At 43.4% G+C, this 26400-nt stretch overlaps 1 protein-coding gene across 4 annotated transcripts in view; it reads left to right on the top strand.

The window, feature by feature from the left end:
* evlb (Enah/Vasp-like b) overlaps positions 1-26400 on the top strand; it is a 45919-nt gene that overhangs the window by 12284 nt on the left and 7235 nt on the right. For 2 of the 4 annotated variants that reach the window (XM_068708977.1, XM_068708976.1), the window contains exons 1-4: positions 390-1153; positions 18098-18266; positions 18983-19160; positions 24817-24883. In XM_068708977.1, the coding sequence (XP_068565078.1) occupies positions 1059-1153; positions 18098-18266; positions 18983-19160; positions 24817-24883 (509 nt within the window). In that variant the 5' untranslated portion in view covers positions 390-1058. Of the gene's footprint in view, positions 1-389; positions 1154-18097; positions 18267-18982; positions 19161-24816; positions 24884-26400 lie in introns of those variants that run through there. The other 2 variants (XM_068708979.1, XM_068708978.1) reach the window with 1 other exon arrangement.

The raw sequence follows: 26400 nt of genomic DNA, 5'->3' as shown, positions 1-26400 counted from the left end.
GTGTGTGTGTGTGTGTGTGTGTGTGTGTGTGTGTGTGAGATTGTGTCGTATCCGGAGCTCCACCCAAGCCCGGCATGCCAGCCTCAGATCATACGCGAGAAAAGACGGGAGCCATCAGATGAATTAAAATCTGTTGCTCCTCCTCCTCCTCCTCCTCCTCAACCCCCCTCTCCCCTCCATGCCGGCTTACGCATCCTCGCCTCGGCCAATCCGGCAGCCGTGAGAGGAGGAAGGAGAAGAGAGAGGAGGAGAAGGAGGGGCAGGACCAGCAGCCTCCGGGGCTGGCTGCCCATCGTTCTTGTCACAGCTGGGAGGGGAGGATGGGAGGGGGAGGAGGGAATGGGGGGGGGGGGGGGGGGGGGGGGGTAATCCAATGAGACACAGAGAGGAGAGGCAGTGTGAGGGCAACGCCTCACAGCACCGGGAATCTCTCTCTATCCCCATCTCTCTCTCTCTCTCTTTCCCCCCTCCTCTGTTTCTGAAGCGTAAAAACCAAAAGACTCTCATCTCCCATTCATTCTCCTCTGCATGTGGCTGAGGGCTGCTCTCACATTTGTGAGCCTCTCCTTTTCCACCCTCAGTTCAAAATCCTCCTTCACTCCCTCCCGATTTGTCTCTACCTGTCGAAGGACGGACCGATGAGCACAAACCAGGATTATTTTTTCGATGTCTTTGGGAGGCGGCAGCATCTTTTCCTGGAGTCATCTTTGTCCTTGTGCTCACAGCTGCTGATTGCACAGTGGCTGCTAGTGGGGAAATAGGTTAGTGTGCCTGTTCGCTGGCGGCCAGCAGAGGTGATTGAATGCGCTGTGCTCAGAGGAGGCGAAGAAGAGGGGGATGCCTTCCTGGCGGTAGCGCTCTGTAGCCCTGCGACCACTTGGGGGAGAAGGTGACGCTGGCGCCGAACTCTGACCTTTAGTTAAAGTGTCAGCGACGAAATTCAGGACAGACAAAGAAAAAAAAAAGCGACAGATACAGACTTTGGTTTTTTGTTGCATTTTTGCATTTTTTTGTTGTCGCGACACAGGGCTGACTGGCGTCTGCTGTGTGTGGACACCATGGACATCAACCTTCAGTCGCACCGGTTTTACTTCCCCCAGATCTACTGTGCTGAACCGGGGGCACAGCCACAGCTCACTGAGTTCAAAGTCAGGTAGGCTTCCAAGGGAAAGGTGTTTACGACGGACCCATCCATAGATGAGAGGCAAAGCACTTATTCCTGATTGGTGGAGGCACCCAGGTCTGATGTCTCCATTTGCTTTTGTCAGTCTCGGCTGCCTTTTTAGATCCACCCAAAATGCAGCTAGAGCCTCATGATTGTATTGTCCACCAGAGCTGCTGCTGCTGCTGCTGCTGCTGCACATGAAGCATTTCTGTGTATGTGGAGTGCTGCTGTGAGCGGCTGGTTGCCCTTGCAGGGGGATGGGGCTGCATGCTAATGTGTTAGCTAGCTGTGCAGAAAAAGTGTTAGGCTCCTGGGAGAAGCAGAGGGCATTGATGGCCTTTCGGAGGAGCTTGCCAAGTTTGGATGGAGGGGGTGACAGTGCCGCGGTTGTGTTGTATCTGCCGTCCTGTGGCCGCTCTCGTTAGCTGCCTCTGTGGCTCTTTTGTTCTCCGTGTTTACGCGTCTGCCTTTTCTCTTTCTGCTATTCTCTCCCATCCAATCGACGCTGAAAGTGCTCAGGGTTTGGCTTGTTGCATCCATAGCTGACGCCTGCCGTCATGGTGGCAGAGCGCTCAAAGACGCATGCTCAGACATGCAACAGCTTCCCCGCTCTTTGTCTCGTGGAGACGTAATCGTGGCGGACGGAGCTGTTGCATCCAGCCTGATGCTGTGTGACACCCACGTCAGAAATGAAGCGCACAATCACAATTGTCTTTGGTGCTTTTTTTTTTTTACTTATCCGTTCACCATCCCTCTTTGCATTCACGTGTTGAGAATGTCCTTGTAAGCTTGAGTGCGATACGTTTGGCGATTCCTCCTCTCACAGCTCTGATTAGTGCAGCTTTAAGGGTACTCAGCCAGAGTTTTGCACCGCTAAGCAGCTTTTAGTTTGGTCGGTGCTCCAGGCCGGAGCAGCTTTATGGGGGCTACGGCGTGTCGCTGTCACGGCCTGGCCGAGCTCCCCGGTGGCTCCGCGGGAGTCTGAGGTTCGATCGCAGCTGGGCGCCATCGCCAGGAGAAAGAGAGGGAAGGAAAGTGAGGCGGCATGCCCAGTTTTCTAACCCACTTTAGTTATCCTCGTCACATTTTTTATGTCACACCTGCTGTTTAATACCCAGGTTAGCATTTCATTCAGAAGTGTTTTAAGCCTAATCAACAATTGATCAAGTTCGATCCACTGCGGTCTCACCTCAGTGAGCTTCTGAGAAATGTTCACATCAGCAAACATCAAGAAATGTCAGCAAATACCCGCGTTTGATGTGTCTGTGTGAAAAAGAAAAAAACAGAAACTATAGTCTCGCACATTTCCGGCTCTCACCTCTCGTAAGGGAGGCACACCAACACACACACACACACACACACACACACACACACACACACACACACACACACACACACACACACACACACAAACCCTGCGAGCATTTGCAGAGATTAAAGAGGTTTAAAAAGCGATGTGTTTTCACAAAACCAATCCAGGCCCTTCAGCAATATTAATGTCTCACAAATCAGATTTTATGCAATGAATACTCAGTTAGGGAAGCAGAGAGAGATTTTACTGAAAACACACATAAATAAACAGACTGCTGTATCTATTTCTGAGCAGATTAATCACTGGTTTTCCTGGCTGCGAAGTGAATTCAGCGCACTTTAATCAGGAAATGGACACAACTACACAGCAGCAGCAGCGTCTCTTACCATATTATTAGCAAGGTGAGCTCATTAGAGCCGAGTGAGATGGAAGAAGACGGAGAGAGATTGGAGATGAAAAATGTGAAATTGAGAGAGACAGAGATGGAAAGAGAGAGAGAGAGAGAGAGAGAGAGAGGGCGATAAGAGGGAGGGAAAATAAAAGACCAGGAGGGAAGAGGGGGGATGGTGAGAATAGCAAAGCTAAGCAAAAGGAAGAGAGAGAGTGGATTGTAAATGTGAGAGTGAAACAGTCAGACGGATGGAGGTGGAATTAGAGGCGAAAGGAGGAGCCGGTGTGATTGTGAAGAAAAGAGAAATGGAAAAAAAAAACGTTTGATGATGGTTTCTGGTGGGGTCTTGGTGTGGAACACGCCTTTGATAAACCTCTGCTAGGCATGCTGGGATATCAGCTCCAGCCTGGGCTCCATGGTGACCGGAGTATAGGCACAGTATAGCCAGAAAACCATGACAACCAGTGCTTGCCAATCCATAGGAGCATACAGACACGTACGGTACATGTATGCACACACACACACGCACACACACACACACACACACACACACACACACACACACACACACACACACACACACACACACACACACACACACTCACACACACACTCACATATACAGAGAGAGAGAGAGATATTGTGCTCCAAGCAAGAACCCAACCTTTTTGGTAATGTGTCTGTTTGTTTCCTTATTCTGAAGATCCAATGCAGAGATATTTAATAAAAAATGGTTTCCAAAGCATTTCATCATTTCATTAATCCATATTAGCTGCTTGTCAGTGAGCAACAGGGCCTTTTTTTGTAGGCTCATAAATGACTCTACTTCTCTCTTGATTTATTCCCTCAGTAAACATTGTAAACACTAGTTTATGGTCTCAATCTCTAGTTTCAAGTCTTCTTCAATACAGCATGATGTACATTTAGTCAAACAGACCATAAAGCAGGATATGCTTTAGGGCGGGGCTACCTTGTGATTGACAAGTCGCTCACAGAGTTGTCCTTGTTTTTCGTCTTAGTACTAGTAGACTTGTTTTATTGAAGAACAGCCGCTGACAAAGCTCCGCTAATCATCCGCTGATAAAAACATTTTCCTATACATTTTTTTCACAATAAAAGTCTACCTGTTCATTTGTTTTTTGAAAGCACATCAGGAAATGTTGGGTAACACGGCTCAGACAGCAGGTCTATGACCTTTTAGTTTCAGAAGCAAAGGCAAAAGCAGCGCGATAGCTTGACAGTCAGTGTTGATTTTGTCAGGGAAATTCCTCTGATCGTGCACGACGAAATCATGTCTGCTTCCCTTCATGCTTGACCATGCTGAGTACTCTACAGTGTAACCACTGACTACATGAATCTTGGCTCCATTGTCTAAACTAAAGCATCGCTGTCCACCTGAATGTCATCAGAAGATGATCAGAAGGCTAATGAACCCTTTGTAGTTTGAACAAAGACACGCAAGATACTAACTGACGGAAGCAACCAGAGGTGTAGAGTGTTAAACAACAGGATAGGCAAGATTCTTTTACTTCCAAAAGGTGATCATTTCTGTTTTTTTCCGTAAGTTTTAAATATCAGCATGAATCATCACGTCTTTTCTCTAAAACCCTGCTGTCGTCAAAAACAGGATTTCAGTTGTACTTTCTCCTCTTCATTTCCCTCACTTTATCTTTCACCCTGAAAGCATTTCACCTAAATCCAAGAGCTGCTGTACATTATTGCTTGAGGATTAGGTCTTGGGATGATGGAGGGTTCTCTCTGTGTTGTTCAGGACTCCCCAGAGGAGACCGAGTGTCTGTATTATTCCCTCGGTGCACTGTGGCCTGACAGCTTAGAGACGGAGTCCGCCGCACACACTCGTCAAAACATAAGAAAGCCCTGCTGGAAATTTGTGAAACGCTCTGGGTCACTGAATCCGCTGACTGATGGTTCGTGGCACAAATAGGAACCACATGTCCGCCACGGCACTCTGTGTGTGTTTCAAAAGAGGACGAGTCGGATAATTACAGCTATGTGAGTGTGAGTTATTAGGTCCTACTGTCTGCAATGGAGAGCACTTAACCTGATGGCCTTCAGCAAAACGCTCAACTGTAAAATGGCTCACATGTAAACATGTCTACGGTGTGTGTGTGTGTGTGTGTGTGTGTGTGTGTGTGTGTGTGTGTGTGTGTGTGTGTGTGTGTGTGTGAGGCTTCGCAGTAAGTAGCAGAAGTTAAACGGCATCACGGAGCACAGCCTCGGGGCATCGCCACAGCTTCCTCCTCTCCTTCCCTTCGCTCTCACCTTCCTTCCTTCTTCTTTTCTTCCAGGGAAAAGGACGTGTTTGTTTTAGACAGACTGAGTGTTAATGCTCCAGCTATGCTCTCACCTACAGCCTTCTCCCTGCTGGGAATCTTTTTCTTTCTTTTTTTTTCCCCTCTGCCAAATGGAGATGCATGCATTTTTTAAAGCCACCCCCGCTCTCTGCTGTACTCCCTATCTTCTGTATCTTCTCTGCTTCCTCGATTTATCTTCCTGCCTCTGTCTGTCTCTTCCCCCTTCCTCTTCTTTTTCTTCATTTTCCGTGTTTTCCCCCTTCCAGTCTTTCTCGTTTTCCGTCTCAGCATGAGGTCTAAGCCCCCTCTGCCCTTTTGAATTTGTCGGCTCACATCTTGGTTGATTGGGAGAGTGCATGACCTCCCTGTATGCTTGCACACACTCAGTCAACAAAGTTTGATTCTTCTTAAATGTTTACAGTCGCACATTGCTTCTGCTGGAGGTAGACGAGGACGTCCTGAGGCGCTAGACTCTATTAAACATTCCAGCAAAATGCTCATTAAGCTGGGATCAAGATTCCCACGAACAGCAAACTAGACAGGAATGTCTGGCTCTTTGCTGGACTTGAAGACTTTAATGCCACGCATGAAACAGAAACGAAATGTCACGTGAAGGAACAGTTTGCCATTTTTTGAAATACAGTTATTTGCTTTTTTTTGCCGAGAGTAAGATGAGAAGATTGATACCACACTTGTATGTGTCTGTTTAATGTCCCCGCCAGGAGACAATTAGCGTAGCTTAGCATAAAGGCTGGACAGCAGGAACAGTTAACCTGGCTCTGCCCAAAAGTGAAAAATGTAACCGCACAGCTCACTAATTGCTCACACACACACACACACACACACACACACACACACACACACACACACACACAAACAATATCATAAACAGTTTCCAGATTCCCCCGTTTCCAGTCTTTATGCTAAGCTAAGCTAACCGGCTTCATATTTAACGGAAAAATATGCATTATATTTTAAGTATTATCAACCATCTCATCTAACTCTCAGGGAAGAATAAGCATCCCCCCCCCCCTAAAAATGTGGAATTATTCCTTCAAGGTGATATTCATGCATCTTATCAAAACTCAGCAGTGTGTCGGGTTGCACCGAGTTCACTGCAGATTAAAGTGTTTGTTTAGGCCTGCAGTCAACTCATCAGGCATCTATTGACCATGTGTTGTCTCTGCCGATGCGTCTGTTACGTCAGAGGATTTGGCCGCAGAGACATAAAGGACCATCCGAAGTCTAAATCCTCCGCCGCTGAGTCTCTCAGTTATTTTCCAACTCTCTTCTGTCTTGCCGATGTAAGACAAGTGGGGTCAGACGGTCCTCTCTTTAATGTCAGTAGTTCCGTACTCAATTTAAAGACAACAGTTAAGAGACCATCCAAAGTGAGCTCTGTCAGACCTTGTGTACCAGCAACTTTGCTGACGTGACAACAACCATTTAAGAGCTTTTACATTTTGTACCGTCAGAAATGAAAACGTCCTCCTTCAATCCACTAACTCGACACTTAAACTCATTGTTAATCTTAAAGCTGTATTATCTTATCCATCACACTTAATAATACATGCGTTTATTAGCCCAACTTTAAAGTTGTGAGTACCTGATATCACATTTAAACCTCCTGATTCTGCCCTCCCCCAAACAAGACTTCCCACTGCTGTGCTCTCTCAGCATTAGCGCTCGGGGTTGAGGAAACTCTTAAATGCTTTACGCGATCATGCGGAGCAGCAGTAAAAGAAACCCTCATCCTTGCACTCTCTTCGCAATCTTTCAGCTGGAATTAAACCATAAATTCGGACCTGTTTTATGGCACCAGGACGCTGCGTTTTGTCCCCCTCCTGGCCGTCCCAGCTGACCTCCGACTGTCAGAGACATTTAAGGCTTTATTAGCGGTTTGAAAAGAGAACAACAAAACCCCCAAAGCAAGGCAGCACGTACAGTAGACACAGCAAGTAGTTATGAATATGCTTTACGGTCTGCGGAGTCTGTGGTGTATATGCCTCCGAGGCGATGGGACAGCGGTTCGAGCTCAAGCAATATTCCATAGCGTTACACTCATGTGGATGCGTACAAATACACACAGCCACGTGAGACACATGTGTGACGGTGAGAGGATGAGACAGGACATTGTGTAGTAATGCTGCAAAGACAGAGGGCTCTGTAATTAGAGAGCAGACCGTCGGAAGGCTTATGTTGCTAAATAATATTTTTATTCATATCTCGCTGCTCATTCATCTTTTCTTCACAGCCATATTTTCTAGGCCAAGCGAATATTCCACTCCAGTTGTCATGCCAACAGATTAGCGTGCTCTTGCGTGGTCTCAGCAGTCGGCGGTAGAGGATAGCTGTGTGTGTGTGTGTGTGTGTGTGTGTGTGTGTGTGTGTGTGTGTGTGTGCGTGCGCGTGTGTGTGGCGTCCTCTCTGCAGGGTCTCCAGGCTCTGGCATGCATTCAAATGCACACGAGCTGAGTACACTCAAGAACACACACACACACACACACACACACACACACACACACATACACTCTCAGACTGTTTGATTAGCATGCTTTTGAATAACTTTTGTTGCAAGCGTCACATCACATAGAGGTTTGCAGCATCAAACACAACCAAAGAAATGAATGCAGTGTCATGCACATAAGAACTACAAAGGTTTTCTTGAAGCCTGATGGTTGGATAGAAAACGTGGCCTCGTATGAAAAGAACACATACTGTACGTGTGTTTATGTTTCTATAGCGTAGAGACAGATGAATGTATTTTCCCACCTCGTCTTGGGGTTGATTGAAGGGACAGGAAGTGCTTAGTCCCCTGATAGCACTGAAATCACAAGCTTTTGGTTACGTAAAAAAAAAACTAAAAAAAAAGGAAAACAGCATTAAAGGATTATATGACTTAGCTTTAAAACCACTTCTGTAAATGTCAATGAATCTAACAGGCGCTTAAATTAACCATCTAGGAAATCATAATGCCGACCAGTTTCAAGTCTCTGCAAGTTTCAACAGAATTGACTAAAATCAGTTATTTCATAAATGTAAACAAAGTCTGCAGCCAGTGAGACCGGACTGGGACAAAGAGGTGCTTACAGGTAAATGCTAACGTTAGCATGCTAACATGCTCACAATGCCAGGGCTCAGCAGGTACCATGTTCATCATTTTAGTTCAGCGTATTCTTCCGTATTAGAAATCAGACTTTATCCTCTGGAGACCATGAATGTCTGTACTAAATATCATGGCAATCCTTATTGAGGTATTTAGCCTGGACCGAAGTGTAGCTAAAAACACAAATATATGTCATTTGTAATACAAGTTCACTGTACAACAAAATCAGTGACATGTTCGCTATTTTCTGTCTATAATATGTTGAATCGTGTCAGTGGTCTGAAAACGGTGCACGATTTGCCAGATTGGCTTTCACAATAGCCGGCAAAAACTGGGCCAGAGAGAGATGATTTAAAACTCTGGGTCCATAGAGATGAAGCTTAAGAACTGCAGCTCTATTTTGGTACTCGTATGCGGTGTCATATCCAACAATAATAACTATTACCGAGTCACACTACAGCTTTCCCATGAACCATTGCTTTATAGTCAGGGTGACCACCTTCTCTGCCAGGCCACAGACTGACAGTCCTAAACTATAACATGTAACACAGGGAGTGGGTGATTTCCACATTTATTAGGTCGTAATCTAAATCGGCTATTTTTAGACTTTTCCTTTGCAAGTTTGTTTTTTTTATAACTGTTTGTATTAGAACCGGCTGTTTGAAAGTCTGCTGTCAGCGCAGGCTCATTTTTCTCTCTTCCCAGTCTTCTGTCTCTTTTCACTCTCCCTGCTTTTTTTTTCCCACTTGCCCCCGTTCACCACCAAAACCTCAAATACGCAAGCAAGCAAGCTGCTTATATAACTGGCCTGCAAACCAGCCTGACAGTTTACATTCTCCAAGACCATTTTTCACAGATATATGTATAAATATGCTTCCACAGATAAACATGCAGTGATTTATACCGCCGAACAGAAGCACACGCACACACACACACACACACACACACACACACACACACACACACACACACACACACACACAGCTGTCCTTATTCATTTGATTCCCAATTATAGTATACATGGGGCTTTAGAATATATAAAGAGTCAAACAGTATTTTCACCTACAGATACTGTTGTAGGCTGTAATGTGGCTTTCTTTAGTGTTTTTTCTACTGTAGGTTGGAGGACAGAGGGCGTCTTTTAAAACATGAGTCTGATTTTTACACTATATTTCACCACTCAGGATGTAATATAACATCACATAAACTAAGTAGCAATCTGAGATTTGTACTACTGTTACAGACACTGTAGTTTTTCTCCATAAGAACTCGTCCTCTGCATCTTCTTCGACCACAAATCTCTGCTCAAGTGGCCACAAAATATGTACAATAGATACATTATGTGTGATTATTGGACTGAAGTAGTCATATGGGAGTAGTGTCAGTTGTTCAAATTAAAACATGAAATTATTATTAGTGAATAGCCTTTTTATCTTTGATTTTAGTGGCGTTTTTGAGCTTCTAGGAGCAGTTGTGTCCTGCAGAGCTCAGTTGATGTAAATGTTCTCAGCAAGTTAGCTCATGAATGCGATTTTGAAGGGCTTTTATTTTGAAATGCTACATCAGAATGTCCTGGTTCTCTCTGAGTGACACCTTGAGGTGGTCTGTTATCAACCTGAGGTGAAATGATTTTGCAACTATGCACCATTTCCTCTTCCTCTATTTGATTTAACAGTTGTTGACTACACAGAGACGTTACTACTACTACTAGACTTCTTGAATATATATATATATATATATATATATATATATATATATACATACATACATACATACATACATACATACATACATACATACATACATATCAAACTAAATAGCGCAAGTTAGATATTATTGGACCTTTGCAGGAGGAGATTTTCTCAATCTGGACCTATATTTAATGATATATAGTATTTAATTGAATACCCCTGCTCTATTTTATACAATATTCCTTTAAAACTGCTCCTTTTGGTGCTGCCGCCTGCTTCTAGTTGATTCCCACCGCAGTCCTTGTTGCAGAATGTTTCATGTGCAGAGAATACATTTGCACATCACAACTTTTTGATCATTTCACAAAAGTTTCACGAGAACATGCTGCCTTAACATTTTTTGCAGAGCAAACATGGCCGACATCCAAAACAGCAGGCTCTTAGTTTCACAGCCGCCGCAGCAGCAGCAACTGGGACAAACTCTCTCTGTCAGTGCGTGTGCATCTTCCCTGAAGTGACGCTTGACAGCAGATAGACTCAGATGGGAGAACAAATTAATGTAATTTACCCAAAGTGGCTCCTCATTATGCCAACTGGCCCCTGTGGTTGGATCGTGGTGTCGGTTTAGCACGATTTATCCCATTTTCCATGAAAGCTGAGGTTTAGCTCAGGCTCAGTCTCATTGCTAATGTAGCTCTGCCCTGGCACGCTTATAAATGTTTAAGCTGTCAGCTGTTCTTCTTTCTGCTTTCTGCAGCTTTGATGTTTCATGCAGATGAATGCTCACACGTGCAGAAATACACACACAAGACGTTTCATTGTGCGCCCTTTATTGGGCCGGTTTTTGCAGGCTCCATGATTTCCCTCCTGTCTAGGGGAACAGAGAGCATTTTGTCAAGGAGTTAGACAAAAAAAAAGACAAACAATTTGTGGTGACGATTGTTCTGCCGGCTAACTCTCTGGGATTTGGCTGTTCTCTCTAAGCAGCTGGCTGCGGCACACAAAGACACTTTATTATGATCCGCTCTACTCCCTCACTGCTACTGAGACACAAATCCCAAAAAAACTGCCTCAAGGTTTGCAGTGATGAAGGATAGAGAATGGATGGAAAAATGGATACAAATTAAGATTTTAAAGCGACTGGGCTTAAAACTGTGACATCCTTGATTCATTTTCCATCTTGTTATTCACCTGTAAGGGATTATCATACTAATATGTCCTTAAAATGTGGTGGGAATGAACTCAAACTCATAGACTGTTGAGGCACCAGAACAGCAGAATGTGGTGCTGAATCTTATATCAGGCGGCTGCTCGGCTAGTCTCGCTGCAGCAACGCGTAGTGACGGTTCTGCGCATGAGAAGCGACGAATCACAGAGGAGAACGCAGTATTTGGTTTGCAAATGTCACGTGTCACTCTCCCTTCGCAGATCACACCCACTTCTTACTTCAGAATAAGAGCGGGGATTTCTCTCTCCGTTTGACAAACGTAGTGGCATGTATGCATCATCCTCTATATTTAAAATCTAAAGCCTAGCATCTTCCTTTTCTCTCTGTCATGCTGGCTTTTGTTGTGATATATTAGGATTTCCTGATACTCTGTCATTTCAGTGCGAGTGGGCCGGAGCTCCGTGTTCACGGTTTCTCTCGTTGGTGGTGCGTCATCAGGAGGTTTTACTATGTATAAACCTCTTGTTCTGGCTTCAGCGGCATCGCCGGATGAGCTAATCCTTCCAATCAGTTCAGGACATTTTGATCTCCCAATGACCGCCACTGCTGCCCACTGGCTCCTTTCCATTAGGGCACAATATTGTCGGTTTGTTCGCGTGATGGCGTATTCCTCTCCGTGACCTGCAGAGAGAACGAGTTGGTTTGAATCCAGGTTTGATGGAATTCTGTCTTCTTGCTGTTTATGTCCTTAATATGTAGTTCTTGATGATTTAAGCTGTGTTTGGTGCTTAAATCATGAATCATGAGGTCACTTCATCAACAGTTAACAGTGCTTTTCTTGTTGTCGTTGTGCTGCTTTATAAAAGTCTAATTGAACTCACATTTTGAGCTTAAAATGACAAAATACACCATAAAATAATCAGCATCACCAGGAAGAACACCAGCTCTTGGTTTCATGGTGCTTTAAGTATAAAGATTTGTTTGTTGACGGCTCTCTTTTGTCATAAGAGTGAGCGTGTCTTGATGTTTTAACATTTCATCTTGTGGCGACAACTTGGGGATACATTTTTGTCAAATTGTAGGCGACACATCCTGAGATGTTCCATGAGATTGCTTTCATAGCTCTCCTTGGAGGTGCTATATGTCTCTGGTGTCTTACGATGAAATAAGATGGAAGTTTATTCGTCTCGAGGGAAAAAGAAGTTGCAGTACGAAGTAGAATAGTATGCAAATGTAGAATATCGATAAGGTGGGTTTGTGGCCTGAAGCATTATGTTTTCTTGTGATGCAATATCTCAGGAACACCTGGAGGGAATTCATTCAAACTTGGCACAAACGTCCACCTGGACTCAAGGATGAACTGATTCGAATTTGGTGGTCAAAGGTCACTGGGACCTCATACATTTTTTTGCCATAACTCAAGAATTGATATGCTTATCATGACTGACTGTCCAAAAGGATAAAATGATGAGGTGATGACAAGTTGTATACACATGGATGTAAACTACAACACGACTGTAAGCGAAGCCAAACAACCTCAAGGCGGTGTTTCTAGTTTTGTTCTTTTGCTTTTGTTTTATCTTGTCTGACAAATTCCCACTCGCATGGAGAGCAAAAAGGTTTCATTTACATTCTCATGGCTGCCAAGAGAGAAAAGCCCAAACATTACAGTGTCAGCCACACGCTGCTGCTCTCTGTGGTTTCACAGTGTCAACAGATGTGCTTGGCCTTTGCTGAAATGTTCAACATCGCAACCTTTGCACTCCACTCTCACTGTTGGCACACAGTTTACTTGCAACGGAAAGTAATTTAATCCGATTTGGAGAAACTTGTCACTTGCAGAAAACCACGTCCTTCATGCCAACATCCACCGTCAACTTTTTCAAGCTAAATCTTTCCGCGCATCGGTCGGAGGTTTTTCTCACCGTCTATGCTTTTGGTTACCTTTTGCAGTCATTCACTCACCTTAAAATGGAGTGTAGACGAACGGTATTAATCTGAACTGCGAGTGTGTACACAAATTTGCATGCAGCTTCTATTTCGGGCACATCCTTCTTTGTTGTTTAGCGCACCGCTGCCTTGAGCGCGGAGGCCCCAGAAAGTGGAGCAGCACAATAGCTTTGATGTTGTGATGTCTGCAGGGTGGTGTACGAGCTGCTGCGCGGACGGAGACCGAGTCGCATACGAGGCCCTCTGACAGCACAGATTAGTGTAACAGACACGTGCAAACACTCACAGCTACACACACACACACACACACACACACACACACACACACACACACACACACACTCTAACAGGAGTTCACACACACACACAGAGTTGCACAAATGTTATCGCGAGAACGGAGTAACGGTTATAGTGTTTAATGTTTCAGCTACCAAAGGCTCATAACTGACTCAGAGCTACTGATATTAGTAGTTTGTTAACTGATTTGCTCTCCGGGAGAATTGAATGAAAACATTCACTCTCAGTCTCAATGAAATTCTGAATAGATACGTACTTTATTTCTCCCAGATGGGACACCAATTTACACAAAAGCAATAAATGATGTGTAAATGTGAGAATTTCCACCTTTGCTCTATTGCAAAATTCCATTACCAAGCAGTAATTGTGCTATATTTAAATTCCCCCCTCCTTCTTTGGCAATTCATCAGCAGAAGAGAGGATCAAAGTGCTAATTATGTTTCATGCTTCAGGGTTTTTTTTTTTTTTTCCATTCTTATGTGAATATTTCCCATCGTATGTCTCTCTGCTCTTCATTCTACCTGCGTTTCCTCTGTCAGAAGCGTATCCCTCTACTCACTGACAGCTCATGGTTGTGCTGTTGATCTTGGATCAGAGGGGTGACGGTAGCAGAGTAAATTTAGTGCAGGCAGACAGGAAGTGCGGCGCCAGAAATAGAGAGGGGAACGAAACACTTCGACGATTTGAAGCCGCTGGTTAGAGAGAATAGAGAGTGAACTGGTCCAGGTGTGAGCAAACTGTTACATCCTCATCAGTGATGAGGGGAAGTGCTAAACGCTTGTGAAACGCTTGCATCTGACCTGTGTACTGCAGAACAATTTTTTTGTGTGTGTGTGTGTGTGTGTGTGTGTGTGTGTGTGTGTGTGAGTGTGAGAGAGAGAGAGAGAGAGAGAGAGAGAGAGAGAGAGAGAGAGAGAGAGAGAGAGAGAGAGAGAGAGAGAGAGAGAGAGAGAGAGAGAGAGAGAGAGAGAGAGAGAGAGAGAGAGAGGAGAAATGAGCACCAACAATGGTGGAAGGAGTTTGGGTGAAGCGGGCATCCCATTAACCCCGCGATGACCTGCGACTCAAAGTAGAACTTAATGGGGCTGCTGTGTGTGTGTGTGCACAGCATGTGTGTGTTAGTTTGAAGATAAAACAGGAAAAAAAAGGGGTTGCATTTGAGCCATAATTATTCTTTTCAAACTGTGGATGAATAATTCATGTGTTTATCATTACAGACCCTCATTAACGTGACCTTAGACAGACACACTGACCTATTAACTCAACAGGTTTGGTGCTGAGAAGCCAATGCAAACCATATTAATAATGACGTTCATTATAATATTATTTTGTATTAAAGTAATTTAAGCTTACAATTCGGAGTGTACAGGGCATTCTGGGATACTTGTGGAAAGTGTTGGGCTGAGCTTCTTACTGCGCTGCAGCCATGAATTTATCTCAGCGTTTGTGTTGCATTCAATGACCTACGGTGCAGTCAGCTCTGTCTGCACTCTCAAGGCTACGTGGCGACGCTTAAAGTCATTGAGGGATAAAATTAGATATTTTATAGCTGGATTTGAAATTTGCACCATCATGCAAAATTGCTTTTTTTGCCTTAGTGAGTTAGTGAGTGAGCACCTTTTTATTTTTACTTCCTGCTCTGGGATTGAACCGTTTCTTTGACTCAATGGAAGACGATTTCTGAGCAGCTCTCTGAGATTTCTCTGTCTGTCCCTGTCAGCTTGAATTTGCGTTTGCACGGACATGAACAGGCCATGAAGGAGGATGGCATTTAGAGTGCGTGTGTGTGTGTGTGTGTGTGTGTGTGTGTGTGTGTGTGTGTGTGTGTGTGTGTGTGTGTGTGTGTGTGCTGTCAAGGTACATTCCAAAGCATCTGATTTATTCATGTCCTGAGCAGCAATTGTTAATTTTTCAACGGGTGTTGCGTGGAGCGATCTACACAACGTTCTTGCATTTGTGTGCATGTGCATGCATGAGTGTGTGTTTGTGTGTGTGCGTCCTATAACTGTCAGTCAGAAAAACTTGTTTTCTTGTTGCCTCAGCTTCTTCACAGCTCCTCTCTCTCTCACTCTCACTCTCTCTCTCTTCTCATTTCCCTCCACCACTCCATCTTCTTCTCCCCGTCTTCGTCATTTTTCCCGCTCGAGTCTCTTTTAGCACAAGAACCTCATTTATTCATGCTTCTGGGCCTCCGATGCCATTTTCAGCTAGTTGCCAAGAACTCCTTTTTAAAAATTAACAGAGTCGACAAGTTAAAGAAAATAAATTAAACACAGCGTTGCCCTGCTGGTACTCTGGCTGATTTCAAGTGTGTGCACATCGAAAACCACTAATGCAAAATAACCCGTGTGTGTGTGTGTGTGTAGAGAGAGTAAGGCTCAACCTGGGAGAAAGTTATTTATAACTCCAGCTTAAAATTCATGCAGCAGGGTATTTATTATATGGAGCTTTTTTTTTCTTCCTTTTGTTGAGTTATTTGAATAGACTCTGGTCCTACAAGTTTCAGCTGCTTCCTACTGCTCTCTTTTCAGTGTGCTTTGAAGTGAAAGAGAAGGACAGCTAGTATTATTCTCTTTATCCTAATGTTAGCCTGGTGCTTTCGTTTCATGAAATACTTGCCTTCAGAAAGGTTAAATATGTTTCTATTTGATGCTCTGTGTGCACATAGCTTGCAGAGTGCTAGGCATTGTGAAAACATTTCTATCCCAGAGTACATTTTTTTCCACATTAGGATGACAAAATTAAAAAATATCCAAGCATTAAAATCTCTTGACACCACTCTCATGTCTGTAAATATGGAGCCATAGAGCCTAGAGGCGATTAGCAGGAAACAGATGCCTCTACAGCACCTTTCAACGCTCACTTACTTTGTAACGTGTTTGTTTAATCTGTGCGACAGAAATGCAACAAGAGTCCGCAGCCATGCTAACAAGGCTGAAATGAGCACAGTGATATTTTATGCCCAAAACACAGCATGCTGACACGCTCACAGTGACAACGCTAAGATGCTAACGCTTACAGGTAGCATGTACACTATTAGTTTAGTGTTAGCTAGCATGCTAACATTTCCTAATTAGCACTAAGCGCAAAGTACAGGCAGCTGAAAAAAACTTTTGTTTGTACAGATGGTTTAATGTGTATTTCATGATTTAAAAAAACAACAGTTTACTTATTAGAAATACTGGTATATGTATATATTGTTTTAACTTTGGACAGAGCCAGGTTAGCTTTGCTTTCAGTCTTTATGTTAAGCTTATGCTAAGCTAACTGTGTCCAGGCCCAAGCTTTTTACTTCTAAAGTAGAGACATGAGAGTGGTATTAATCTCTTTCTATAATATCTTTTAAACATCATCCTTGTCTTTAATCACGTAGGCTATGATGCCCCACTGTCTCTCACTGTAGGCTTCTTCATGCTGCATCCACACGCTAAACTCTACAAGCCAAGACTTTTCCCCCTTTTCTCTTTTCTCTGACGCAGCTCTTTCAATCGGCCTCAGGGGTCGATCCACTAATTTTAGCTTGGCAAAGAGGCAAAGGCACAGATGGGACTCTTCTCGTTAATCTCATTTGCAAGTCAAAATTGTTTCTCTGTTCCTCCCCTGTGTTTTTTTTCTCCTCATTCCTCCCATACTTCCACCTTGATCTTCTGCTTTCCTCTTCACTTTGTAGCGATTCAGCACATGCCTTTTTGTCTGCCATAGAGACATCTTACAAATTGCCTGTAGCTAGATTATTATTCAACCGCCCTATGTCTACCAAGGATGCGGTTGATGATGCAGCTGTTAGCAAGCTGATGTAGTTAGTGAAGGCACTTGTAACCATAATACTGCATAGCTTTCTGGTTTATCCACATTCCACTACAAAACAAGTTGCATGCTGTCAAAATTCTTTAGTGTAATTTACAGAAATGTTTGCCTGAAACTGACATTTGGACAAAATGCTTGCTGGGTTTAGGCATCCTGAGTGTCCGGATCCCACAGTTTTCCCATTCTTCCTGATGAGGCCTCACTTTTGTCTTTTTACAGGCTCACTTTTTCAGTGTGGCAGCGTATGAAAACTTAGTTATGGGTTCTTGACCCTGTTGGTAGTGCATCCCCACGCCACATGGCAGCATTTAAGCATTTTTATGTTGTTTTCTAACAGACGAAAGTGTCAAGGAGGCACTTTCACACGACACTAAGTCAATGGAGAGACATGAATTGTTTTCCTGTTTCCTCTGTCTCTTTGCATTGTACAAATACAAATAAAGCACATGGAGAAGATCATGAAACTCCACTTCCGTACTGTTTACAGTATACCAGTGTGTGTTTGTGTGTGTTACAGTGAGGGAAAGTGGAGGGCAGGCAGACCCAACACAGGAGGCCACACACACACACACACACACACGCACACGCACACGCACACACACACACACACACACACGTTGCGATTGCGACTCATTAAGACCATCACCAGATGCTGGACAAGCGCTTGATTACATTCGGATTAGACTATTAGTGTAACACAGCATTAGCAGACTGAGTTGTTGCTTTGTTCACTGTAATGATCTCACTTACATCCCGAGACATACAGCGGTCACCACTGGTAAAGGAAGATTTGACCGTTAAGACACTTTTAAAAATGGTGATCAACTGATGAATTCTGCACATAACTAACTCTCCTTCATCTCTGTCCTGTTGTCTCTCTCTCTCTCTCTCCCAGTGAGCAGAGTATCTGCCAGGCCCGGGCCTCGGTCATGGTCTACGATGACACCAGCAAGAAGTGGGTGCCCATCAAGCCTGGACAGCAGGGATTCAGCCGCATCAACATCTACCACAACACTGCCAACAACACCTTCAGAGTGGTGGGCGTCAAACTGCAGGACCAGCAGGTAACGCTGCCGTGAGATTAGCGTAGATGTGGAGTACATCTCAGCCGTTTAGTCACCAGAGAGAGAGAGAGAGAGAGAGAGTTCATCAGGCTGTGTGGAGGATTGCAACATGCAGATAACTCAGGCTATTTGGGATTGTTAATATAGAGTAATATAGAGAAAATAGTTGTGGTTTAAAACAGAAACAGGTGCGGGTGAGAGTCGAAGAATACCTTATGTTGGTCAAAGTCTGTGTTTGTGTATGCATGGACCCTGGACTTTCATTAAAGATCTTTATCATCGCTAATCCTTCTGTCTTCCCATCTGTCCGTCTTTCCAAAGTCAACGTCTTATTAGTTTCTGCTGTAGCCATTGAAAGCATTTCTGTTCAGTATCTCTATATGTAGTTTTACAAAAATGGTTGTCCAGACACCTGCCAAGCACAAGAAAAGAAAACAACCTTTTAAACTGATGTCAGTGAGCAACTGTGGCAAAAAATAATGGCCAACAGTACATTTTTACTGTGTTTGTTCCAAATTATAGCTCATGTAAGCCACATAAAACTTGTGACAGGAGACAAATCCAAAAGCTATTAAAAACTGTTCTGAATGTCAAAACACTGATTATTACTTCACTCAATTCTCTGGCTTTTAAAGGTCTTTCTCTGCCAGTAACACAAAAGAGTAGTGAGAGCAGTGTTTCTTTAGTGAACTACTCCTCTTCCTCCTCCCTCACAGGTGGTCATCAACTACTCCATAGTGAAGGGCCTCAAGTACAACCAGGCCACCCCGACCTTCCACCAGTGGCGGGACGCCAGGCAGGTCTATGGCCTCAACTTCGCCAGCAAGGAGGAGGCCACCACCTTCTCCAACGCCATGCTCTTCGCCCTCAACGTCCTCAGCGCTCAGGATGGAGGTGCGTTTCCCCTCAGTGCATCGCACATGGAATGATACTTCAGGAGCCTATCATGGATGATTTCCTCAAGAGCTCACACACGTATTACCTGCCTGATGTTCAGCTTCCTGTCTCGAGCATCAGACTGTATTTATTGGCTTCTAGTGCTCACATATGGTCAGTTCAGGAAACAGATTGAACGTTTTGAGAAGTGTTGTATAAATAACCTTAATATTTTTTTTTTTTATGATCAACCACACAAAATATGTTGGTAGATTAAACCTTCATCGCACAACATTAGACTAATCTAGCGTTGAATTACACAGGCTATTTGGATTCTGTACTTAAACTAAACTAAGAGCCGATCAGCTCTTTGATCGGGCGACAGCCAGGCGTTTCCCATCATGCCCCGGGTCTTTCAGTCGGTGGGGGAGCAACTGCGGCACTTGGCTTAATCTTGTGAGGTTATCATTGCCTTCAAAGCGGGTCGGGATCAAGTCGCACACAAATCTATGTTATTAGTTCCAGCTGTGTTTTCCTGCTTATAAAAGACTTATTACAATGGTGGATACACATGCGAGAGAGCCCATCTTATCCTCTTGAGCTCTCCGTGTGTTCGAGTGTGTGTGTGTGTGTGTGTGTGTGTGTGTGTGTGTGTGTGTGTGTGTGTGTGTGTGTGTGTATGTGTAGTAAAAGGCAGGACAGACAAATTGATATAGAGCGAGAGAGCAGAGTGAGTATCGCAGCTCGCCCGTCATTACTGGAGCTGCAGCTGCAGTCCCCTCCAGCCTCTTAATTTGAGTGAGTCATTGAGAAGACCTCCCCTGGGTCCCCGTGCTAGAGAGCAGATCTTTTCATCTGCCTAATAACACGGGACGGGGAACAAAGAGGCTCGAGTGACAGCAGCCAAACAGAAGTGCACAAAAAAAATAAAACACAAGAGGAGGACACACACACACACACACACACACACACACACACACACACACTCTCACTCGACAGAGAGCCAGAGTGGAAGCGTTCATGCTACCAGCTCGCTGCGATACAGCAGTGACTCCAACATACAAATAGCAGTTTTCATGATTGTGTGTGTGTGTGTGTGTGTGTGTGTGTGTGTGTGAGTGTGTGTGTGTGTGTGTGTGTGTGTGTGTGTGTGTGTGTGAGAGAGAGACAGAAAGAGGCATTAAATTATAAAATATTTTGATTTGTGTCGCTGTCTTTGTTTCTTCCCTCCTACATGGCAGAAGATCTAATTTGTGTGCTCGTAGTTTTTATAAAACACATTCACACCTCGTAAAGGCAAGAATCAAGACATCTTGGGATTTTCCCTCCACTCAAAGCAGGTGTGTCTGCCCCCTCTAGTGGTAAGAAGGTCGCAACCTGACCTTTTGTCCTCAGTGTTGTTCCCACAGTGTAAACACCGTAGACTGTGGCAGAAATAAGGAGCAACAAACACTGGTGTAGTCAGAAAGACCTGTAAGAGTGGAAAGATCAGGTGTTAAAAGTCAAATTCTGCTCCATTTTTTACATTTCTATTTGGAATTTTGTCTAACAAACTAAACTAAAACTAAGTCATATAATCGAGTAAATATGCCAAAATAAGTGCTGGAAACAGCTTCACAACAAAAAAAAATTTTAGTTGATTGATTCTGTTTTGTAAATTCAAATCATTCCATGTTGAATACAAGGAGATTTTTATTGTTATTATAATTTTTACTATTATTTCTTATTTCTATTATTCATTGGCTTATTGAACAAACTAATGACTTTTTTAGTTTTTTGACAAAAATGTCACCACAAGGTCCATTTAGTAGTTTCCTGTCAGTCATAACACAGAACCCTCCTCACCAGATCGCCCAGTCGTCAGAGATTTACATCTTTTTTTTAGCACTGTGACAAAAATCTGAAATCTACAGATTTATTGAGAGTGAGATCGTTTGACGATCTGTGTTTACGAGGCTCATTCTGGACCATGGATAAATGTGGATCAGCTCGCTGAAATAAGTGTGTGTGTGTGTGTGTGTGTGTGTGTGTGTGTGTGTGTGTGTGTGTGTGTGTGTGTGTGTGTGTGTGTGTGTGTGTGTGTGTGTGTGTGGCATTAGGCAGCGCAGCCCACAGACAAACCCGACCTTTTGAAACATTAACCAGAGATGCTCGCTGCGCTGCTGCTGCCCGCAGGTGTGGGTTACAAGAAGATGACAGATGATACTGTGGCTGGGAGGGGGAGGAAGGAAGGCAGGTGAGGAGAGAGAGAGAGAGAGAGAGGGAGGTAATGGAGGGGGAGAAAGGGTAGCTGAAGCCGAGACATGGTCAGCGGGGAGTGGGTCTGTCAGTGCCTCTGTGTCTGCTACAGCCGGTTCCTCTTCTTCAGCATGTCATGTAGGTACTAAAGATCCCTGTGTGTCTGAACTTTTATTTCAAGTGTGTGTGTGTGTGTGTGTGTGTGTGTGTGTGTGTGTGTGTGTGTGTGTGTGTGTGTGTGTATAGCTTATTAAAGGTTATGGTGTCCATTCATACAAATGTGTGACTTCCCCATTTTCTGTCCTGTCTTATGCACCACAGTGTTCTACCTCAGTAGAATCATTTTGGTCCTTTTCTCTGGTAAATGTTTAAAAAACGACTTGAGTAAAAGTAAAAAAATGGCCAATTTTTAAAGTTATTGAGCCACCAGAGTAGAAAGAACTTTGTTTCTCTGATCTTTATGGCTTTCGAAGGGCTGAGAGGACAGATTTAAGACATTAATTTAAATGAAACAAAACTGGAACTTGCAACATAAAGTGCACAAAATGCTGCAAAGTGATTCTACTTGAGACTCTGTAACGGAGGCGACTTCTGCTTTGATGGATACTGATAGCTTGGAGAGAGATGGGATGACATGCAGCGAAGGGGCTGCGTGATAATTCCATATGATAATCATATTGTGATGAAATCATATATGGAAATATAGTGATATACAATAATGTTGTCTAAATGGATAATAACAAGCTGATACTAACTCAAATATCTCTGAAGATCTGATTATGTTGCATTAAAGTTCTTAATTAAATGAGATAATACTACTTAGTATTTAATTCACATAGGAGTAAACAAAACCATGTGGTTAGTTCATATAGACTACTTAAAACATGTTATATTGTGATATATATCCTTAATGAGATATAAAATGACCCATATCATGATTGAAGATTTTGGTTATAGTTCCAGCTGGAAATGACTTGTGATATTTGGTTCGAGATAAAATGACACTAGTTGAGTAAAAGTAAATTTCCTGTTTTCTCTCAACCTTTTCAGTAATTCCTGTAAATGGTAGAGCAACAATGCAGCATTAGTTGGACCTGTGTGTTTCCTGTAACCCTGTAGTTTGTGTTTTATTGTATATATTTAATTGAATAATAGTCCTGAAACAATAAGTAAGTGAACCACAGGAGTTTAACTGACATTTAACTAATTTTAAGTAATTCATCAAGCGAAAAATACCCTCCAAATGCAACAGATGAAAAGTTCAATGCCACTCTTGTGTCTGTCTGTTAGATATAAAGCTACCGCAGTTAGCTTAGCTTAGCTTAGCTCAATGACTGGAAGCAGCTAGTCTGACCCTAACAGCAGCTACGTGTCTTAAAAAAGGCTAACACCGTTGCTAACAAGTGGCTAAATGAGACTACAAAGCACCATCATGCTGACTAGTCCACCCTCACAGCCCTGTTGTGTTTACTATCGCTCATGTGACAGTGGTGTAGCTGGTTTAAAGACTAGCGTTAGCTTTTTGCTTCTTTTCAAAAAATGATCTTATGAGCCGAACAAAACGTGGAAGTATCATAAATTGTGTTCAACACAGAGTTTATTTTCTGCAATAATCCCAAATCCCTTTGAAAAAAAATCCCATTGACTTTTTGTAAAGAGAGCCGGTGTGATGCTAGCTCAAAAAATACATCATCCCTGCAGCACTTTATTGCAGTGAGCGGTGACCTGCTGTTATCAGAGACCCCGAAAATATAACTTCACATTGTTGTCCTACCAACGCGTGTAAATAACACAGACATGTTTAAAACTACCATTAAGGGGAACTTCTCTTATAAAGTTTGTTTAATTCTATTGCCGTCTCAGTCCTGCTCTCCAGTAAAGATGAATGAATCTATAGATTAATCTCAGTATTTGTGTTTGAGAGAAACATTGTTTGTAATAAGTGTGAGTGTGTTTGGGACGAGGTACCCGATAGCAGGCGTGAGTCAGCTCCTTTGTCGTCCTGTGTTATTTTGGGGTTTCTGTTACTCGATCACCACAGAGTCTCTTCCATTAGAGATGTGAGCAGTGGAGAGGATCGTCGGCGAGGATTGACCCTGAAGAGAGCCTGACTGTAGAGCTGTGAAGCCGTTATGTCAGAGACACCTTTCAGTAGACAGAAGAGGTCAGGCGCTTTGGAAGCGACCCAAATGAAAGTCACTAATGTTTTTGTTTTGTTCACATTGACGCCGGCTTTCCATTAGCGATTGACTGCAAACCGACCACAAATCAACAAAGTAAAAGGTCCTCACACTGCAGTGTTTCTCCTCTGTTCCCATAACGTTAAAATGACTTCATCCCATTCCTCAATTTTTTTATTAAAGAGGCCGCTGCCAAACCACAAATGCGAGCGTAAATCCTGAACCTTAACGATGAAGATTAATATCGTGTTATGAGGAGTTCAGCGATGAGAAAAAGTTTTGTTGAAAACTGATGATTCACTCTGATAAGATTGTAGTCCCTGAGTTAAAGTCCTTTTGTCCTCATCTTATCGTGTCTGCAATTAATTACATTCCCTATCTGGCTCTCCATCTGCAGATCTCACTTACGGTGTTAAACGGATTACATCCAAGTGCCTTGTAGCTCAAAATCTCCTCATGAGCAAGAGGCGGAGATGGCTCACTAAAGGGAGTCCCGCATCTTTGATACTGAGCCTCCTCCTCTCCTGGGATTTCTTTTCATCAATAAACTGACTTTACATCTTGTAACACAACATTGTCCGGGCGATTTTTTTTTTTTTGATGAAAGCAAGAAGCGGGGATGAACGGTCTTCAAGCTTTTATCAAAACTTTTAAGGGTGTTACGGAAACTTCCTCTGCTCCCAATTTAAGGTTGCCAAAACACACTCCAGACCTCGCTCTAGTTCATAACCCTTAACCACAAATTGCAATTCATCACAGAGTATTACTCGTGAGTCTCAGGCGGACTTCTCTGTGTGGGAGCTTTGTGTGTGTTTGATGGGTATATTGTTCTCAGGCAGAAGTAGAGTGAGCGTCATGTATTCTTAATAGCACATTGTGGGTAACAGGAGTAAACACGCTCTCTCTCTCTCTCTTATGTGCACACACACACTTTGCATTATTGTCCGCTTGCCTCCGACTGAACAAGCGGATGAACCAATTATCAAGAGTGAGGGATTAATGTGCTTTTCATTGCTCATTATGGGAGAAAGAGGACATAATAATCAACTGCTGTTTAAGTCATTTGGTTGTTAATTGTCTTTTGACTGGCACTAATTTCAATTAACATTATGCTGCTCGTAATGGATTATTATGGTCAACTTCACTTTATCTCTCTCTCTCTCTCTCTCTCTCTCTCTCTCTCTCTCTCTCTCTCTCTCTCTCTCTCTCTCTCTCTCTCTCTCTCTCTCTCTCACTGCTTTCATTTGCATCTTTAGGTCCAGCTGTCCAGCGCCATGTCCAGAACGGACCAACTTCAGATGAGATGGAAGTTCAGAGAGCGAGGTAAAGTTTATTTACTGAAACGGTTGAACAATATTTAAATATATTTAAAGCCCCTAAAAATGTGGCTTCAAATCTTAAAGGAACACTCTCTATTGGCAGAAATAAAATATAAAATGTATAAGTAAGTATTCTTTAGTCTATATTCAGCTGAAATTAAGAACTGTTGTGTTTTCGTTAGCTTAGAATGAGCCGTTTATATCTACATACGGAGCGGGTCCTCTTCACGGAGTCCGCCATGTTTCTACAGTATCCCAGAAGGGACAGACCAAAAAAACCCACAAATACATAAAGTCTCTTATGTGATGTTACCAAAGCTGTGGCAGAAGATTGTGTTTTCATGTAGGACCCCATCGCTCATGACAAGAAGCTGGTTGAGACTCCTCTTCAGTGACAAAGATAAAAGATTCTCAGTTATATTTAGAGCTCCCCACCTGTGATGTGACGTTCACGGCCTGCTTCCAAAATGTTTACCGGTGACACTCGTTGTGTCTTAGTGACGGTAAGATGACTCGTTCAGGACATTTAGCTGAATTATCTCCAAACCAGTGGATGAACTTTAGGTGAACTCAGTCCAAACCACTAAAGTGGTTGAGATTATGGTCGAGAGCTTCGCCCCCGTGTGTCTGACAACCTGTCTCACCGAATGAGAATGAACTCTAGAATATGCAGACAGCTGCCTTCAATGAATTTTATTTCAACTCTCTCTCATCCCTCTCTAATTCCCTCTTATCTGCCTGCGTCCCAGGACTAACTCGCATGAGAAACAGAGAGATTTAAAAAAAATACAAAAATACAAAATAGGGCTAAAACACACGTTTTTTTCTTCTGAATCATGCTGGCAGATTAAATAATCCAAAAATAATGGATGAGCAGTATTGGAAATGGTGCTTGAGGCAGTTTCCATGGCTTACTAAGCGGCCAGCATTTCCTCCACCGTGGCCACGATTCTTCTCTCCCCCTCAGAGACACAACTAGGTCTTTGTTGCTGTTTTTAAACCTATTCCAGGTCTCTGCCTATTGGTTCATCCAAACACCAGAGCTTAAGAGTACAAATATGACGGGGAGTTACGGCTCCCTCTGATCCCATGTCTGCTAAACTGAACCTCTGGCACAAAAGGATTACATCTGTGATTGTGAGGGGAGATTGTGTGCTTACGCGTGTGCGTTTTTTCGGGTTTGTGTGTGTGTGTGTGTGTGTGTGTGTGTGTGTGTGTGTGTGTGTGTGTGTGTGTGTGTGTGTGTGTGTCAGGGGACGCAAATTAATTTGACTGAGCTCTCTCCAGCGGCAGCAGGGCAGTGTTGCTCAGCAGCTCCGCTCCGAACTGCGTGCGTTGCTGTCACGTCGAGAAGGCTGCTGGCTCAGCACTTCTGCACTTCCAACGCACAGCTGGAAAATTCCACTTCCTCTCAATGAGCTGTCTCCTATTTCTCTCTCTTTCTCTATTTATCTCTCTCTCTCTCTCTCTCTCTCTCTCTCTTCCTCTCTCCTGAGTCGTGACACACATATGCTTTTCATA

This window comes from Cebidichthys violaceus, unplaced genomic scaffold (assembly GCF_023349555.1).
Source record: "Cebidichthys violaceus isolate CVI_PGR_0920_01 unplaced genomic scaffold, fCebVio1.0.p SCAF_14, whole genome shotgun sequence".
Lineage (NCBI taxonomy): Eukaryota > Metazoa > Chordata > Actinopteri > Perciformes > Stichaeidae > Cebidichthys > Cebidichthys violaceus.
Note: the sequence above shows the minus strand (reverse complement) of the source record. Positions and strands in the feature narration are given on the sequence as shown.